General features: G+C 37.5%; 1 protein-coding gene across 5 annotated transcripts in view; it reads right to left on the bottom strand.

The window, feature by feature from the left end:
* The window catches only part of AK8 (adenylate kinase 8), a 77445-nt gene that overhangs the window by 50869 nt on the left and 8328 nt on the right, over positions 1-18248 (bottom strand). For 3 of the 5 annotated variants that reach the window (XM_013193946.3, XM_048054145.2, XM_013193947.3), the window contains exons 2-5: positions 16458-16542; positions 12394-12443; positions 11572-11685; positions 6209-6277 (exon numbers count right to left, since the gene is read on the bottom strand). In XM_013193946.3, coding sequence (XP_013049400.2) covers positions 6209-6277; positions 11572-11685; positions 12394-12443; positions 16458-16539 — 315 coding nt within the window. In that variant the 5' untranslated portion in view covers positions 16540-16542. Of the gene's footprint in view, positions 1-6208; positions 6278-11571; positions 11686-12393; positions 12444-16457; positions 16543-18248 lie in introns of those variants that run through there. The other 2 variants (XM_048054175.2, XM_066980690.1) reach the window with 2 other exon arrangements.

Raw genomic sequence — 18248 nt, 5'->3', positions numbered from 1 at the left:
TATACAGGAAAACTCACAGTAATGGAACCAGCGTTCCCAAAGCTAATGAAGCAACAGAGCAAAAGAAAGGAAAAAGAAAAAAGAGCCTTTTGCTCCCTTAAGTCCTTGTTATAGCCAGCTAAGTGTTAGATTGAGCATCTTTAAAAAAACATTTACAGATCTGTGAAATACTGGAGAAGAGCTGCAGCCTCACTCAGTTTCTGCATGATGCAGTATTTGAGATCTAATCCACTTCCCAGTCTCAAGTCTGACTCTTCTAAACTTTCTCTAATTTTTCTGTTATTTGCTTAACTACACGTGTCCTTGTCACTACCTAATATTCCCCTAATAACTTTGTGATGCTACAATAAATCTCAAAACTATCTTTGTACTGAAATAAATAAGATACTTGAATATTGCATTAGCTAGCAATCATTATCATCTCCCACATATTTCTGAAGCTCTGTCAGTATGGGGTCCAAAGGTTTTCGAAGTATTTCTGCATATCTCCATGCCTTCTGTGGGAGGAAATTGGGACATTCCAATTATATAAGAAAATAGAGTAGACTACTTAAAATTCTTTAATTAGCCTGGTTTCGGGAACATGTCATCCTGCTGATATCTGTAGAATACAAGAGACTTAAGAAACTGCAAGCCATTTTTGCCACTCCCAGTGTTTGCTCTGTCGAATTAGAATGAACTGCTGTCTAAGGTCACGCAGGTGCTAAGAAATCAATTTATCCCTTGGGACTTGCAGGAGGCAAGGCTGCACAATATTTTTAGCAGTATGCTAGGAACTTCAGCACTAGTTCTGAATATATTGTGTTTGTACAACATATATATAGGCCCACATCCTTTTCTACGGAGAAATGGCATCAGAGGTTGGAAGCCAATAAATCTATGCCTATTTACACAGACTACAAATCTGACTCATTTTCTTCACTCCAAGCGCAATACTTTTGGAAACTAAACAAAAGAAAAAAAAATCACAAAACCACCACACCACAAAACCATTGCTTCTGATGTCACTACAGCTTATTGCCCAAAATCAAATACTGAGCAACAGGCAGTAAATACAGATTCTTTTTAACAACGTCAGCTTCTAGATGCTCATACACAAATTTCAACGGTCCTTAATGCAGGCAATAAGGAATTTTATAAATAAAAGTTTTTGCAGTATAATAAAACATAGCTCAATAAATAGCTTCCTGCCTGCATTTCAATGCATTAAGCAAATGCATAATAAACACACACTACAAAAATAGTTAGCATTTTGGATCCTATTTCCAAAGGTCTCTGAGTTCCAGGGTATCAGTCAGTCCCTAATTAGAATACATTATCCATCTACTTGACACTTCAGTGAAATGTCTATTCCACCACAGAGCTGCAGCTTTGTTCAGAACAGGTTTATTGATATTCTGCTGCATTCCCTCTCCATACCCCCAGTGGCTTGGTTCTGTTTTATCACACATCAAAAAGGCCGTATGCTCAGGGCACCCCATGCACAGCTCAGAGCTGGAGGTCTGAACAGCTGCAAGTAGTATGGTATCACAGGAGGGACAAGCTCCAAGCAGATGTCACAGATAAAAAAAAAAAAAAAGAGTAAAAAGGAGTGTGGCTTGGGAACTAGCAAGAGGAAGCAACACACAGCAGAGCAAGACCTGACTTAAAATATGCCTATCATGCTTTATGCAAACACTGGTCTTTTTTTGCCCTTCTGACTATCATTAAAGTGTAATTAGTAACTTCACATAGTAAATTTGTTTCTTTAAGAAGTCATTTATTTTTTGTTCTTGATAGCGGTAACCTTACATCCAAGCACGGATTGTACCTTACCACATCAAGGGTGGAACAAAGGCTAAAAGTGAGTAATTCCATGGTGCCGTACTCTGTGGTCACTGTTCCTTCTCTTTCAGCTGGAGGCCACAAACCTTTTCTACGTGCAGGCTGCTGTAAATACTGCTTTGTGCTGGTGCCTTAATGCCAGGTGAAGTGCACCTGGGAGACCCATGCCACACAGAAATCAGCAACTAGGAACTGCATTCAAAGCCATCACTTTCCTCTCCAGATTTGAGCAATCTGGAGAAAAGGAAAACCTCGAGGTCATTCTGAAATGTAAATCTCATTCCTTCGCTGGCACACTGCTCTCCGCTGTGAGTACATCCCAAGCCTATGCACTTTCACACTTTCCACCCCAAAAATGATGACTTGGATATTCACTTCTCTCTTGTTATCTGACCAGCACAGACTCAAATTTTTTTTTTTTACAAAATACAAAACTGACACTGCCTTAGAATTACAAAAACAGCAAAGGGATAGCACCAAGAAGTAATGCTGAATGACAAGGCACGTCCAAAAGAAATCTCAGCCACAAGCATGGAGCTCAAAGATCACAAATAGCTCTGCATTTAGGAAAACAGGTCATCACAATAGCGTTTCCACAACATTCAGTATTTTTGAAAAAGTACTACACGTCTTTCTCTGCTAAAATCAGTAATAACTAATAGCTTTGCCAGCATGGATCCAAAACTGACATTTTCAGAAAACAGCAGACTGAGTGCAGGACGAATATTGCCAACCCAGCTCCTGCAGTCTGTCAACATTAGCAGTACAGATGATGGAGAAGCTCCAACTTTACCAAATTTTCCACTGGAAAGAAACCTCTTATTCCCACATACAGAGGATTTGTAGCTTCAGTAAGCTACAAAGCTAAAAGCCACACTCTTCCTGGGGAAAAAAAAAAAAAAAAAGGGAAAGAAAAAAAAGGTGGTGAATAGGCCTATTTTCTCCCCAGATGAATCTATGTAACATCACTATCTTTGTATGGAGTTTCACAGAGACAAGATGATAATCGTTATCTGTCATGGTAAAATCAAAAGAACCAATAGTCATTGCTCTCTTCTCCTTCCCTTTCTTCCCTTTCAATGACAGCCACTACTCTTCTGAATTGTTTAATACCAATCAGAAATAATTCTGCCTCTATTCATGTGAATCACTGGCCTAAGCTTAGTTTCTAAATGGTCGTAAGGCAGGATTCAGGTTGCTCAGCTCACTCCCTCACAAATTCATCATGTAGCAATATCTCCGCTAGCCTTGCCCAGTCCTGTGAATTCCCTCCTCAACACCAGCAGCACTGGGAGTTAGACAACAGCCAGAGGTGCTATAACCAACATGTACTAACCCTGAAAGATGAAAAGTCTTCCTATCAACTTCACAAGTCCCAGGATCTAACATAATGCTCGCAATAAGTTTTCTGTGTGTGCTGGAAGACCTACCCGTCTGATCCCTCACAGTCCTAACTACATTTGTATTAGAAGAACACACAACAGAGTCTCAGCAGAGCCGTTGATCAATAAAAATGTTCTCCTTGGAGAATGCCCGTGACATCTATAAACCTGTGAGTGTCAAAACAATGGCACAAAAAATTCTGTATTTCTACTGTCAGTGGGATGAAAGCTGTGCAATTAATGCCAACCCAATGACACCACAAGGAGAAATAAAACAAACAGCTGGTGGTACTGTGGTCCAACATGCAGCTCCTAGTCTATTAACATTTCCAGCAAAAAAACGCTGACTCATGCTTTGAGAGAGCTGGCATAAATCTGCTCAATGAAGAACAAAATCCACAGTATTAATTTCATTTCCAATCATACAGGGAAAACGTGGCAATTGTTAAACTATTATTATTAGCACAACCAGAGTAGCTGTTAATGTTAAGCCAAGGCTCTGTGTTTGGGGACTGAAACCAGCCTAAAGCCTAGCAGATAGCGATCAGAAAAGGCAGTTTCTCTCTTGGGTTTATCATCTTTCTAACTTACCTTTAAGGTGTAAAGATATTTTAAACATACACACTACAGAGGAAGTTTCACTAGAGAGAGATGTTGCCACAAAGAGACAAGGCAGTAAATCTTAGTATCACCTGACTTGCTCTATATCCATGACATCTCATTGCATTGCTTACACACAAAATGTTGACATTCAGTCTTTTGCTGCCCATCTGCTTGTATATCCCGAGCTGACAATATTGGTTTCTCAACAATGTTCCTCAGCTACACTGCAATTCAAAAGGCTACAAAAATGAACAAGATGGTATAGCATATATGCGTGCTTTTAAACAGGCCCTTCTGCCAATTCAAAGAATTAGTCTAGTCTAAATTTAGTACAGATAATCAAATACATTAAATACTACCAGATGTTTGGTTTGGAGGGATAAATAACAATTATGAGTCAAAACAAAATAAAAATAGCTCAGCTAAAAAGACCTTCACGAGAAACTAGGCAGACCCAAATAATTCAAGCACAGTGACTTGCAATGCAAAAGTTAAATTCTGGTTTGCAAATTCAAAATGGATAGATCAATCATGGAGTACGGTGTACAGAAAAACTGATAATCCTTTTCTAAACACATAGGTTTTCTGCCCATCTCTTTACTCCTTTCATTACATTTCATAACATAAATATCAATGGGTAGTATCTTAACTTCAATTCCCATGCAAACAGTGGAATATCTAACGGGCTACTCAAAGTTTAGCTACTGCTAATTTTAACCTGTTGCTTAAGAGCAGCATACCATCTATTTTGCTACAGCTATGTTTGCAACAGAAATATGACACAGACAGGTCCTCTAGCAAACCTACCAGGCAGGAACCATTTAAGAGATTACACCTCCAGCTATTCATTACCATCCTGATCAAGTTATCTTTTCCACAGTTCATACACTGTCATTGACCATCGGATCTAGTTTACACAAGGCAGGTTCACTGAAAGACACTTCCATCAGCGGCTTAAGCTAAAATAGCTGGCTTTGCACTGAAGCAGGAGACAACCTCTTTGGCAACTGTTTACGGGCATAAAACAAAGTTTTGAATTCTTCTTGCTAGATTTGTTGTTACTTCTCCACACCTATAGACATCTCTGTGCTACAAAATTGCCATCCTAAGAGCTACAAGGCAATGGCCTAGCCCCCTAGATCATTTTGTTTGACATGGATGGAAGGATCCAGACTGCAGATCATTTCAGGCGACAGCAAAAATCAGAGACAGAGAGAGAAGCAAAGGGGATAAGGCTTTTAGCATGTCCAATTTCTTCCAGTGGCTGATGCTGACACAGCCTTAAGAAGCAATTTTCACACTTCAATGAAACATTAATTACCGGCCTCACTTTATTCAATCAATAAGGTAGATGATGATATCAAGTAGCAGCAAATTTTAATAAAACTGTGAGCCTTGCAACATCTCTATGAGGTCAGAAAGTATCAGCTCTCCTCTGACTAGCAGGTGAATAGACAGAGTAGCTGTTCTGAGAACTTGTACTAGTTATCTAGAAAAGTTGTTCAGCCCTTCATGGATGCAACGCCTGCTTTGGACTATGAACTTTTTTGAACTATGGACTTTTTCCTCTCAAGATTACATCAAATAGTGTACATACTGTATTTTGGCATAGATTCTTCTCTAGGAAGAGGTTTTTATCGTTAGAAACTTGTCTCTTACAAATAATCCTTTATAATGGTCTGATTGAGGACTCAGTAAATGATAGGACCTGAGATTTTAAAGGAAACACATAAAAGAGATTTTACTTTCCTTGAGTCCAGACATTAATTTCAACCAATATTAATCTACTTAAGATCTCGTTTGGTTCTATGTTAAAAGTCTCTATTTACATTAAAACTAAATACACTGGGGAGTGGGGAGGGGAGAAGGAAAGCCATACATCTGTGGATGCAGCCAAACCTATCCAGTTGCCTATTTGTGTAAGCTAACAGTGAACATACTAATTATTACCTAGAATATATTCAAATGCAGTGTTTACTCAGGAAGAAAAAGAAGACACGGTTAGAAAGCAAGAAAACTGAAATGAGTAACATTAGACTCTTTCCCCCGTTTCCTCAACAAGAGGTAAAATCTTAACATATTGATTTTTATATATTTTCTGTTTATCTGTTTTGTCCACTTCAACTCTGCCAGTTGCCCCAGGCAATCAACAAAGCTATGCTTGTTCAGCCTTTGATCATCTCAGTGCTAGAAGATTAGCATATGCATACTCTCATTCTCCCCTTCATCCTGTTAATAAAGCTCCAAACTCCCTCTGCTGATGTTCAAGAAAGCAACCCGCTCCAGAGCCCCCAATGATTTGCCCCCATTCCCTCCTCTGCTCAGGACTCAGAATGCTAACTACTATGCACGAGTTGTGTAAGTGCTTATCCACCAGTCCTCTGAGGAGCAATTCTTACTTGTTTGATGCAGTCCACGTTTGACAGACGTTCCTGGATCAGATTGGCCCAAAGCACGTTGGGAATTTGCTAAAGAAAGAACAAAAAAAAAAAAAAGGCTGCATATTCACAATTGAGTTCAAAAGGAATTTTATCATGCAGGCATATTCCGGTTAAAGGTGAACTGAGATGTCTTCTTGAAATAAATAAATAAATCAAACTGTATCAGTCCCAAGTCATTAACATAATATATTAGAGTGTTAGTAAGGGCACAAGAATCAGTGTTAAAGGTAAGCTGAACACATTTCTACTTGCCAAAGCCTACATCCATGTTTTTTGCACACCAACACAGAAGTTGCGCCAGGTTTTGCAGACTAACTACCACACCGGACATCAACTGACAAAGGCATCCATAAGAACATCGCATCCACAAGTAGTGCCTTTACCGCAAGTACCTGACCCACTACTTCATACCAGTACTGCTGTGTGCATGGACATACTAACAGCTATCACGTGAGAGAAGCAGAATCCCCAACACAGAGCAGATGAACACAATGTAATTTTCAGGAAGTTATTTTCATAGTTTCTAGTAACTCTCACTCTTTCATCATCTAGAAAGCTTATTTAAAATACATTTTAATGTTAAAGCTCATTGTAATGTTAAAGTTAATTTAAACTCCGGAGACTGTGAAATGGAATTGACATTGTATGTATCGAGATATTCAGAAGTGCTGTTTCTTTCTGTGACTTTTACTTTGCCCGTATCCACAGATGTTATTTGCTATCAGACAGAAGAACAAAGATCCTTTACAGATTTATCATTTTTCCACCCATAATGTTTAGTCTGTTATTACCTCAGATTTCCTGATAAGGAATTAACAATAACCTTTTTTCCTTCTTGTAAGAAATTTTCTTCACTATCTTGTTAACTTGGGCCTTCATTCAATGCTGAACTCCGTTGAACAAACTCTTAATTTAACATGATAAAGTTTAAACCTTTGGTGATGCCAGTCAGAATGCCTTGTCTTGGTCTCATTTATTTTGCCATTACTCATAAAAATATCAGCAGTCAGATTCTCTACCTCCTGATACACACAGTTATCTTTCACCTAACAATGTGAACTTGACTCTTTATTCCAAGCAGTTTCATATATTGTAGGCTCCCATCTCGTTTTCTAACCAAATAGTCTGAAGGATGTTATCCTAAAAAAGAGTGTTTCTGTAAGGTTACGTTATACTAAAAGATGTAGATAGATGTAGTGGAAACGTGGACGTCTATGCTGAAAGATTTCATAACTCTCCTTCACTAGATCATGAAACAATTTCACCAGGAGCAGTGGGAATGCTACCACACAAGTCACTACTTTAAAGTAGAGTGGACAAAGCTCTCCAGAATACACAAAAGATAATAGTCCTCAGCAGGCTGTGGAGTGGAGAAGGTGGCCCAATCCTATGGTGGGGTTCCTTGTTTTATTTATCTCAACTGTCCCCTGTTCTCAGTGCCTGTCCTAATATCAGCCATTCATAAGGCAAGATTCAAGCAGGTAAAAGAGAAAAAGGGAAAGAAATTGCTGTGTTTCTTGAAAGTCAGCAGGTCCCATAGGGTGGTGCGTCAAAGCCTCCTGCAGCCTCTCACTGCTGGAGCCTGGGTCTGCGGCTTTGAGTCTGTCACCTTCCAAAGGTGCATCACGCTGCTATCAGAAACAGCTAGCGTCTTCCTTCCTTCTTTGATGTGTCATGTCAAAACAGGCTTGCAACTGCCGGGGGTCCACTCTGCTAAGCCCTGCCAAACCAATTTAAACCAAAAGTGTACTACCTTCTTTCAGTGCAGTGGTATGCTTAGTCCTCTTTTGAGCGGGGTTTATTGCACGAGAACAATCAAGGACATGCATGTGGGTATTTCTGTGCTTTAGTTACTTCTGCTCTCTGGGGCTCAATTCCAGTCTCATTTCCTGGTCAGTTTTCCTCCTACTGAGCAATGGCCTACAAAATCACTTTCAGTAGGTTGCTTGTAGACTGCCTATTTATTCAACTAGAAACCATTAAATCTGTTGTATCATGTACTACATTTACATGTTTTTTTTCTCATAAACACATTAATATATCATGATAGGTGGGATTTCTCCTCCCAGAAATCTGTAAGAGTGGACAATGACACACATGCATTTGGTATCGTATTCTAGAATTGTATCTTACCTAAGGCACACTGAGACGGTCCCAGTATCCAGTTTGGTTAATGAAAGACCTGCTGCTTGAAATGCTAAACCTTCCAAAAGCTATAGGATTTTGCTTATGTGCAAAGTGGTCCAAACCACTTTTTAAAACATGTTAGTTTGATCAACTGTTTCCATACTGCCAAAAACCTGTACTCATTCCTGATCAATTTTAAATGTTCAATGTTGTTTCAGGGACATTACATTCCATCTTACATTAGTCTAAGTAGGTAAGACGTTATAGCAATCTTTTCATAAAACTGCTACACTTTTTATTTAGTGTGAGAAGGGAAAGCACTTTCCCTAGACATTTCCATAGGAAATTTTGGATATGTTTAGCATTCTGAAAATCACAAACGTCTACATTTAGCTTGTTCAGATGAGTACACACAAAAGGCTGGTCTTTAAAAAGAAAAGTATGCACAAGACTGGAACAGTTCCTACTTGTTTCTTTATAGTGACTTCTTGAATAGACTAGAACACTGAACATGCATAGGTAAGGATGCCTTGGGTTTTCCTCTCTTCTATTTCTTCTTAAAAATCATGGGGGTATGATGCAACTGTAGTGTAGTTTTAAATCATGAAGTAGTATACAAACACCTTAACTGCAATTTAATATAGCAGTAAAAGCACACTCATCCTGCAAAGCCCAAGTTATTTCAACTTCTTATTTTATAAATCTAACAGGAGAAGTGAAACATGCAACAGCTTATCATTAGACTTCTCTATAGGAAAAACCTGAAGGTGCTTTCTATTAACATTATAATAACTAGAGATGAGGGAATAATTTGCAATGATTTATCAAAAAATGTAGCCTCTTTTTCTGTTCATGGAATATTTATTAGTAGCTCATGGTTTCTCAAATTTATTGAATATTCAAAAATATTTTACTTAGTTTTGGAATATTTTTACACGTAGAATATTCACATTTTGCTTTGAACAGTCAATATTTAAAATTCACTACTTCAGCTGCGCTCATTAGTAAGTAGCCAGGTGTGTTAGTGGATGATTGCAAGTCCAAACTTAAAAATTGAGCTTCAGAGAATAATAATGTATTTTAAATACTTTTTCCACGAATTCTTGTGCCAGTAAAACTCAAATGTTCTACTCTTCGCTAGAAGTAAAAAGAGCTGAAAGCATGGCTAAAGAGAAGAAAAATATGAGAACAAATATTTGCAGACCTTTTTGTAGCATTTGCCCAAATCTAGTAACATTGGTCTACTGACCTAAAAATGAATGACCTTTGGCATCGGGGTTAATTTAGCCACAGTAACCTTATACCCATGAAACATTCCTCTAACAACATTAAATTGTGTTACATGATCTTCACACCAGACTTCCAAAACCACAGTCTTAATTCATGCTTTTCCTCTTTCCATTTATTAAATTGCTTTGGCCAGGACTGCAACTTTTTAATGTCTTGGCTATCAAAGACTGTATAAACAGCTATTGTTCTGTTCCTGAATAGACATCCAAAACCTATCAGTGCTGTTGGATGTTATATACACTAGAGGAGTCAAGTTTACCACTTTTTTCAGCAGAAGCTGGGGTCAGTTACAGCAAAAGCAGATTTAGCCAGCAGACATGAATCAGCAAGAGAAAATACAGCTCTTGAGATGATACTTTGCCTACATTTTAAGTCACTGTAAAGCTTCTATTGATTTAGAGGAAGCGAGGATTTCCCTCCTAGTTTTAGGAGTTACATATGAAGAATCAAACCCATGTAAAAGAACAAAAGAAATGATTTAATGAAGACATTCTTCTGGCATTTAACATCTCAAAAACAAAAGGCGCAGTACTGCACAGTACTAAAACACCAACAAATTCTGCTCTTCAGGCACTCCTTACTACCTGATTAGCCTTGACATTTTTGACTTTCATCTTCCACACCATCCATCTTTTCAAATCAAATGAGCCCAAAAGGACACCCATGAAAGTACGTCTGTATAGTCTGAAATATGTTAATAATTAGAGTAATTAAACCAAAGGGAATTTTTGTTTTAAATTCTCCCCCTTCTAGGTTGAAATTTATGAATATAGTAAAACGATCTTTAATAATTAGAACTAAAATTTCAAAGTACATATTCTCAGTAAGAAGCATTTTCTACCATCCCAGCCGAAAGCAAACCTTTTCGCCAGTAAGTTCAGTAAGTTCAATGAACTCTCAGATCTTTAAATACATCACTTGAGCTATCTCCAAACTTCACTCATTAAGTCAGTGTAATAAACACTATTCTGTTTTCAGCCTAGTTTTCTAAAGAAACAAATTATGAAATTACACTATCTACCATCTCAGCAAATTCCAAATCTGGCCAATTTAAATCAAGTTTAGCAGCATGTAGAATTCTTACAGATAAGAAATTCTTTCAATTTTTACGAAAGTAGGTCATGAAGTGGAATAAATCAACTCAAACTAGTAGACTTGCTAGGGATGGTCACAGAAAACCAAGCTTCTTCCACTCTGTTACCCATGGAACACCTTGACATCTGGAGAAATGAATCAGCTAAATGGGCAGGAATCAGAATCGAAGATGCTTCTGATTCTACCCAGGAACTGAACGATCTGAGTCTGCTGCTATTGCCTCAGCTTGAAAGCTTATACAGTTTCCAATAACTGACTGGATTGTCAATTAGTTTTGAGTTAATGCACCAAGTTATTTGTGTCACGCTACAGAGAAATCAAATATGCACAACTAAGTAGCTCTGTCAGATCCAAAGATGTTCTTTGTGTACATATTTTCCATAGCATTTCGTAGTGAAAGAAGACTCAGAGATTAATGCTTATTCTATTGAGATTACCAAATATGTGGAAACGAGAAGATGGTTTGTTTAATGATATAATGAAACATTCTTTAAATGGTATTGTGCATTCCTGGACTTTCTTCAATTTCACCACTCGTGTGCGAGGTTACTCTACATTTTCTTCCTCTCTGGGCCCTAATTCTATGCCCGGACACATTTTTATCTTTGTTCATATCCTCTTATCTAGCACAGGTTACCCTTCTCTGAAGGACCCTGCACCTACATAGACATAAACCAATGTACAAACCACCACAGATACAGGAATATTTACTCTGATCTGCTCAACTCATAGCAGTGGAAATCATGGGAATGCCATATAATTCTTCTTCTGTGGCATGAGAACTACCATTATTATAGCCTCTTACACACCTGTTTTCTTTCTTTATATGCCTTTGCTTCCTTTGTCAGCGCTAATGTTTCCTCGAATAACAAAGTCTCCTGAGAGATACGTATGGCATCCAAATGTTTACAAAGCCGCATTGCCTGAGGGATGAAAAATAATAATACAGGATGAAATATTTGAAAAGAAAATAAAGCATTTTTTTTTCAGAAGACTACAGAAAGACAGAGTGTTTAAACAGATAGACTATATGTGTAACTTTAAACAGTTTCGTACAAAGATGTTCAAGAGTCTACAGCTTTGAGTAAGGCTTTTTTCATCTACTGTACTATAACATGGATTTTAAAGAAGAAAGCATTCTTCCTAGCATGCACACACCACCACCATCTGTGAAATTTCTGTCGTTAGCTTTCTCTGTGGTTCAAATACCACTTCAAGATTTTCAATTAAGTGGCACCAGTCGACAGGAGAGACAACTGGCCATGCAAACGAAGCAATCAGCAATATAGGAACACCACAAACACGTACTTATGGTACTCCTCCCAGGTTAATTAATCCTGCTAAAAAGCTGGATAAACAAAGCACGCAGAGTTCCATTGCATTACAGCAGCATCACTACCACTACCTGGGCAAGTTCTTGCAGAGCTCACTTGAAACGTTTCCATTTAACTTGTACTGTAAAATATAGACATATCCCTATGAATGCCGTCCTTCAACTTGCCTTGTGCTCTTCCATCGCTTCGCCAATTCTGAAAATCATTTTCTCAGAATAAAACTTTCACAAGTGCTGAGCTCGGTAGAAAGTAAAAAGGTAAGTGGACAGTATTACAACACTGAAAGAGCATACTTACGATTGTAGTTTTCCCAGAAGCAGGTGGACCGAGTATACAAATTCTTGGAGCTATGAAATGAGAATATGTGAAAACTAAGATGTAGAACAGCAAAAATCCGATCAGTTTCCCACTATCCCATTACACAATATAAATGTAATCACAACGAAAAAAGAATTTCAGTTGTAAATCTGCCTGAATGGAAACTTCATGATTGGGCTCCACTGAGGAGAGAAAAAAAGGCAAACACTAAGTCAGTGGCAGCTGGGTCATTCTCTAATCTCCATGGTTAATGAGATTGATACCCTGACTAAACATGTCATTTAAGCATATATCTATATTTGTCTACCAATTCAAACAGATAGCTTACTGGGTGAACCAGAGCACAAGATATGGATATTTCCTTATATCAGTTTGGCTTTTGTTCCCAAAAGATTAATTCAGACCAGATATATACTGTGGAAAAAAAAAAAAAGCTTGCACATGCAGGGCAAAACTATTTAAAAGTGACAATTATCATAATCATAGAGTGGCTGAGGTTGGATGGGACCATCATCTAATTTCTTCTCTCGTTCTCTTTACTCAGTATGGCAGTAAACACACTTTTTGGCAAAGCTTTTGGCTCCCATTACCAAAAAAAAAAAAAAAGCCCCAAACTTTATGATTTAATTTCAACTAAATAGGCTGTGTCAGGGTTAGAGAAGATTTAGACACCGCAAAATTAAGCACTTTTTCTCTATCCTCTGACGGCTACCTTCATGTTCTCAAGTCATCATTAAAAGTCATTTTCATCCTCTCTGTATCCTGCGTCCTACTGCATGTCCCTCTCCCTTCCCTTCCCCAAGGCAGCAAGGTGGGGAAAAATGCATCCCAGATCTGAGAAATTCTTAATCTTACCATTGTAAGATTTATTGGGAATGAATAAGAGGCAAGATAAAACAAGGGAAAATGGAGTAACTCCTACAAAAGTATATGGGACTTTTTGCATGAACACACCTTGGGTTGCAATTCCTTGAGCTCTCATTTTATATTAATACCTTTGATGTTTTACCATTATACTTGGGGAAAAAAACAAACACGCAAAATAAAACAGACTATATACAGAGGGGATTGATGATTATTTACTGGGAGTAACATAGGTCAAAACAAAGGAGGGATCTCCTAGCCCCAAAACCTCTTCAGCTCTTGATAACCAAGAGAGATACAGTGTCTGACGACAGCAGACAGGGAAGGATGTGAAATGTATTTTTATAAGGCTTTCCATGCGCTTAACAGTTATTGGGCAGGTGCAATTTTTAAACATACATGAAACCCAAATTACGGATTCATCTTTACAAAGTTATCTGACTTGGAAGGTTTAAGAAAAACTCCCCCTTATTGGTTCTTGCAAGTGCAACAGAACTAGTACACAATGTAGAAAAATACTTTAAAAGGATACATCAGCTGTTTTTATCACCTAATTTCTTTCAAATGTAATGTGATTAAATCCTAGGTTTTTTTTTTTCTAATCTAACACCTTGAAACTCCAGCCCGATACTTAGGAATTATTTATAAACAGCGTCATAAAAGAGTGCTCGGGTGCCAACACTAATCAACTTCTTCAAACCACTTCAAAGAAAATCAAAAAACCTTTCCATCCACAGATCCTTTTGAGGTTTAACTAGGAGCATGATTTAAAATTCACAAGAAAACCCTTAGGTATTGAAGCTTTAATACACAGCTTTCTTGGACAAACGTTTGATAAAAAACGAAACATACCATTATATACACCATATCATGCTTTAATATTGCCCAGGGCTACTGTAAATGCTCACTTTGTACTAAATCTGGTTTTCTCTCTGCTTAGTGGCTTGCAGCAGATGGGGCAGTGTAATTCACTGATTTACTCATTTGCACACTTGTAAGACTCTTCTGAAGCATTCTCCCTAAACATATGACACAAGGGCACAACCAGGACACCACTGTATGTAATGTTTAACCCCCTCCAATCAGCAAATGGTCAGTATTTAATACTGGAGGTCTGGACCAGCAGCTAAATGAAGTGAGGACAACCTGCAAAATGACTTTTTCTTCATTAACAAATCATACTTCATTCCATGCTTAGACTTGATGAGATGTTACAGAATTTACTTTTCCAAGCATTCTTACGATTTAACATTCAAGGATGCTTTCAGTAATAATAAAAAATATATATATATTAATCCTGGGATAATGTACAATAACAGCTGGGCTCACTGAGTTCCATTTAAGTCCAAAAGAGTCTATGATTAATATTAATGCAAAAAAAAAAAAGTTTAACTTGTAAGGGAAATCCTTTGTCAAAGAGGAAAACTTCATAGCACATCATGAACATTCTTGCAGAACTTTGTTACGTTTCTTCAGAGGTATAAGAGTAAAGCAAGACCTCAGAGAAATGTCACCCGGATCTGGAAAGCGCTCTTTGCTAACACAAACCAAGATAAAATGTAGAAAACTAGCATCTTTGTATATTAAAGAATTATCAATCTTCATAGGCCCTTTAAGGTTTTCAGAAGGATCACATGGAAAGAACAATAGCACAGAGCACTAAGCACAAACACTCAGGCACACATTTGACCTAGGAGCTTTTCAAGACAGTTGTAAGCTATAATCATCATTAGAGTTGTTTATATTTTTAAGAGTACTTTAGATCCTATTATTAATTAAAAAGGTTTTCTAACTTCACACCTGGGATAGATGCAATACTTCTTTTCCACACATCTCTGTTTGAAATTTTCTCTAGGGCTAAAGCTGTCTAGCAAGGCAAGATCATGAAAATTCATTGCTTTACTGATGGCTCTAATTAGGGTTTTTTTTCTTCTAAATAGTCAGCACCTTCTGCCATGATCAAAAAGTAAAATCAACTCAGTTACAGATTTCTGTTACATTATTTTCCATATAATTTATTTCTAAAACAACATTTAGGCTCTAATTTTAATTGGAGTGCCTTCCCTTTCTTAATAGTTTTTTTTCCAGACCAAAAGCAGACAGCATTTTTCTCTTGACAAACAACTGCTGTAGTTCTATCTTTAGCCTCCAAGTACTGAAGTCACGAAATCAAAACCTGCCTAATTCTGTGCAAATGATACTGTGGGGCTTAAGGACAAATGTTAGATTAACGTGAGGAAATTTTATCTGCATTCTGCCAAACTGAAATTCTTCTGCAAATTTTCCATGGGTCTATAAAATAGATTGATTCCACGTGCTGCCCATATCAGAAAGGGCTGGACATAATTCGCAGAATCTGATTTTTTTTTTTGGATACTTAGCAGCACTTCAATCTACATCCATCTGATCACTACCACTATGTATAAAGAGCTCACAGCACCTCCAGTGATAATGATTTCATTGATGCTGCAGCAGAACTTTCATAATGGTTTACTATGGTTTTAAAGAAACATCAAAGCAACATGACACCAGCTGTTCCTGACAGCTCATGCAGAACAAAAATTATAGTTCAGTTGTGCATATCCAAATATAATCTGCCTAAGGGTGAACAGTTTGTAAATCAAATAATTTGATTGAGCCTACATGCTTTTATTGTGCAGAATAGAGACTTCCTATTCAATTTACCAGGTTTTGTTATACATACGTGTAGGCACACTCACTGTTCCTTCATCTAAGATGCCACTGAGCACTGGAACTCATTAACAACAGCTAGTAACTAACTAATCAAAAAACAGAGAATCTGCCAGCCCAGGTAGGATGGGAAACCAAATTTACACCTGACAAAAGGAGTAATTAGTGAGCTTAAAGACAACAGGAAATATCAGATGGGGCACAGAATGCATTAATAATTGATACACCAGAACTCTTTGTTATTCCCTTAGAGGGTTTCATTGTTATAACTGTTAAAGTGCATTTTTTATTAGATTACCAGCTAAAAAAAAAAAGAAGGGAAATTAAAAAGCATCTTATTTATAACTATTCCAAAATGCTCACTTTTTTTTTTCCTCAAGACTTGGTCTGAAAAGTTGTATCCATCATTTGGCAACTAAAGTGCAGTTTCTAAGCAGCTCTTTACAAATATAAGTTGCAGTGCCTGTGGTCTCTCAGTTTTCACTTACCATCATCGTTATTTTGCTTTAAATGGTCTATCATAAACTGAATGGGATCATCTGGCTTATGAATCAAGAGTTCTTCAACCATGTTCTGAAAATAAATAGGGCAAAGTCAGAGGAAAATTTAACATAGTTATACAGTCGTGATATATTGCAATTTAAGGCAATGTAATGATGAGGATCTTAAAGAGTTTATAAATGCTAATTCATTTTCTCAAGTCCCTTTCAATAAACAGAATAGAGAACATGAAACCTTTTCCAGAGGCTGAAAAAATTAAGTAAAACATAGTTTAAAAATGTCAAGAAAAAGAAAAAAACAACACAACTATTTTCTTTAGCTTATTTATGATACATAGAGACACCAGAAAGGTTTGGCTCGAGCAGTCTGGTGTAGGTAAGGGTTGAGTCAACACTGACAAAAACCATACAAGCAGTTTCAAAACCAGCCAGCTTAAATTAGCATCTCTTCGGGGCAAGTTAAACCTCTTTCTCAAGCACATTCCCACAAGTTTCCAACCAGCCTAGAGGACCGCAGGATAGATGAGACCTGAAGAAAACACACAAAGCCCACAACCAATCGAAACCACAAAAGCAGCACATCGCACTTCTTTAACGCTGCTGGTCTTCCTCCTGCATGAAAACAAGGGCGGGGAGAAGGGTTTAAAGCCTTTCTCTGAATGACTGTTCTGGATTCACTTTTCTTATTAAATGTGTGAGGTTATACGGGGCCTTGCTTCAGCTCCCACTGATACCAGCAGCGCTCCTTCTGCTGATTTCAGCAGTGACTGTAGCTTTACAGGCAGGGAAAGGAATAACACTAAGAAACACTAACTCCATTGATTTTCTTATAAAACATTTCAGCGCAGCCAAGAATTCTGTAATTAAAACTAAACATCTAACAGCAGCTAATGTTCTCGCTTAGATTATCTACTGAACTGCTTACACTGTAATAGGACGTCTTTTTTTCTAAAAATCAGTCATAACACTTTTATATTTGAAAGTAAATTCTGCAAAGTCTGTATACTCCATGAAATTTTACACTCTAGCCTACAGATCGCCTTTTATTGAAGTGGTCTAATTTCCTTTTCTGCTTCGTTCACTTCATGAGAATAATTACACCACTCTATTTTGTTTATGAACTGTTTCACATGCAAATTCTGATGTTTCCAAGCCTGAGTAGCAAATAGCCTAAAGTATAAAATTTATATTTTTATTGAAAGTTCATTTTAAAATTATTACTTTCCAGCATCGTTGATTTAAACTAAAAAATCTGAATTTGGCATTACAATTTTCAGTTGTTCACTTATATTAAAATTATTAATTAATTAATTTAAATTAATTTATTAAATATTAAATTTATTTAAATAAACATTAAATTAGGTATTAAATTTATTTAAATGAATATTTAAAATAATTTATTAAGTTGTTAATTTATTATTAATTTATTAATTTTCACTGCTGCTTTCAGTGCCTCACAAAGTGAAAAACACATGTTAAAAAAAAAGTTAAGAAATAAAGCCACGCTGCTCATGGTAAATGGTCTTGGAATTACATGGGGAAAAGAAAGGGGGAGAGGAGAAGGAAGGGAAAATAAGCTTTTGTTTTCCAGTGAGATTGGAAGAAGAAGGCCTCGCAAAGCCCGAGCTGGGAGGGCGAGGGGTCAGCACCGGGCCCCACCGGGGCTGTCCCCCCTCGGCTTCATCCGGGAGCAGCCCCAGAGCGTGCCCTCGGCCAACGGGCGTTCTCCAGACCTGTGGCGCCCAGCACAGATTCCTCTGGGGCCGGGAGTCTCCTTGC

This window comes from Anser cygnoides, chromosome 20 (assembly GCF_040182565.1).
Source record: "Anser cygnoides isolate HZ-2024a breed goose chromosome 20, Taihu_goose_T2T_genome, whole genome shotgun sequence".
Lineage (NCBI taxonomy): Eukaryota > Metazoa > Chordata > Aves > Anseriformes > Anatidae > Anser > Anser cygnoides.
This window is presented reverse-complemented; position numbering and strand designations above follow the sequence as displayed.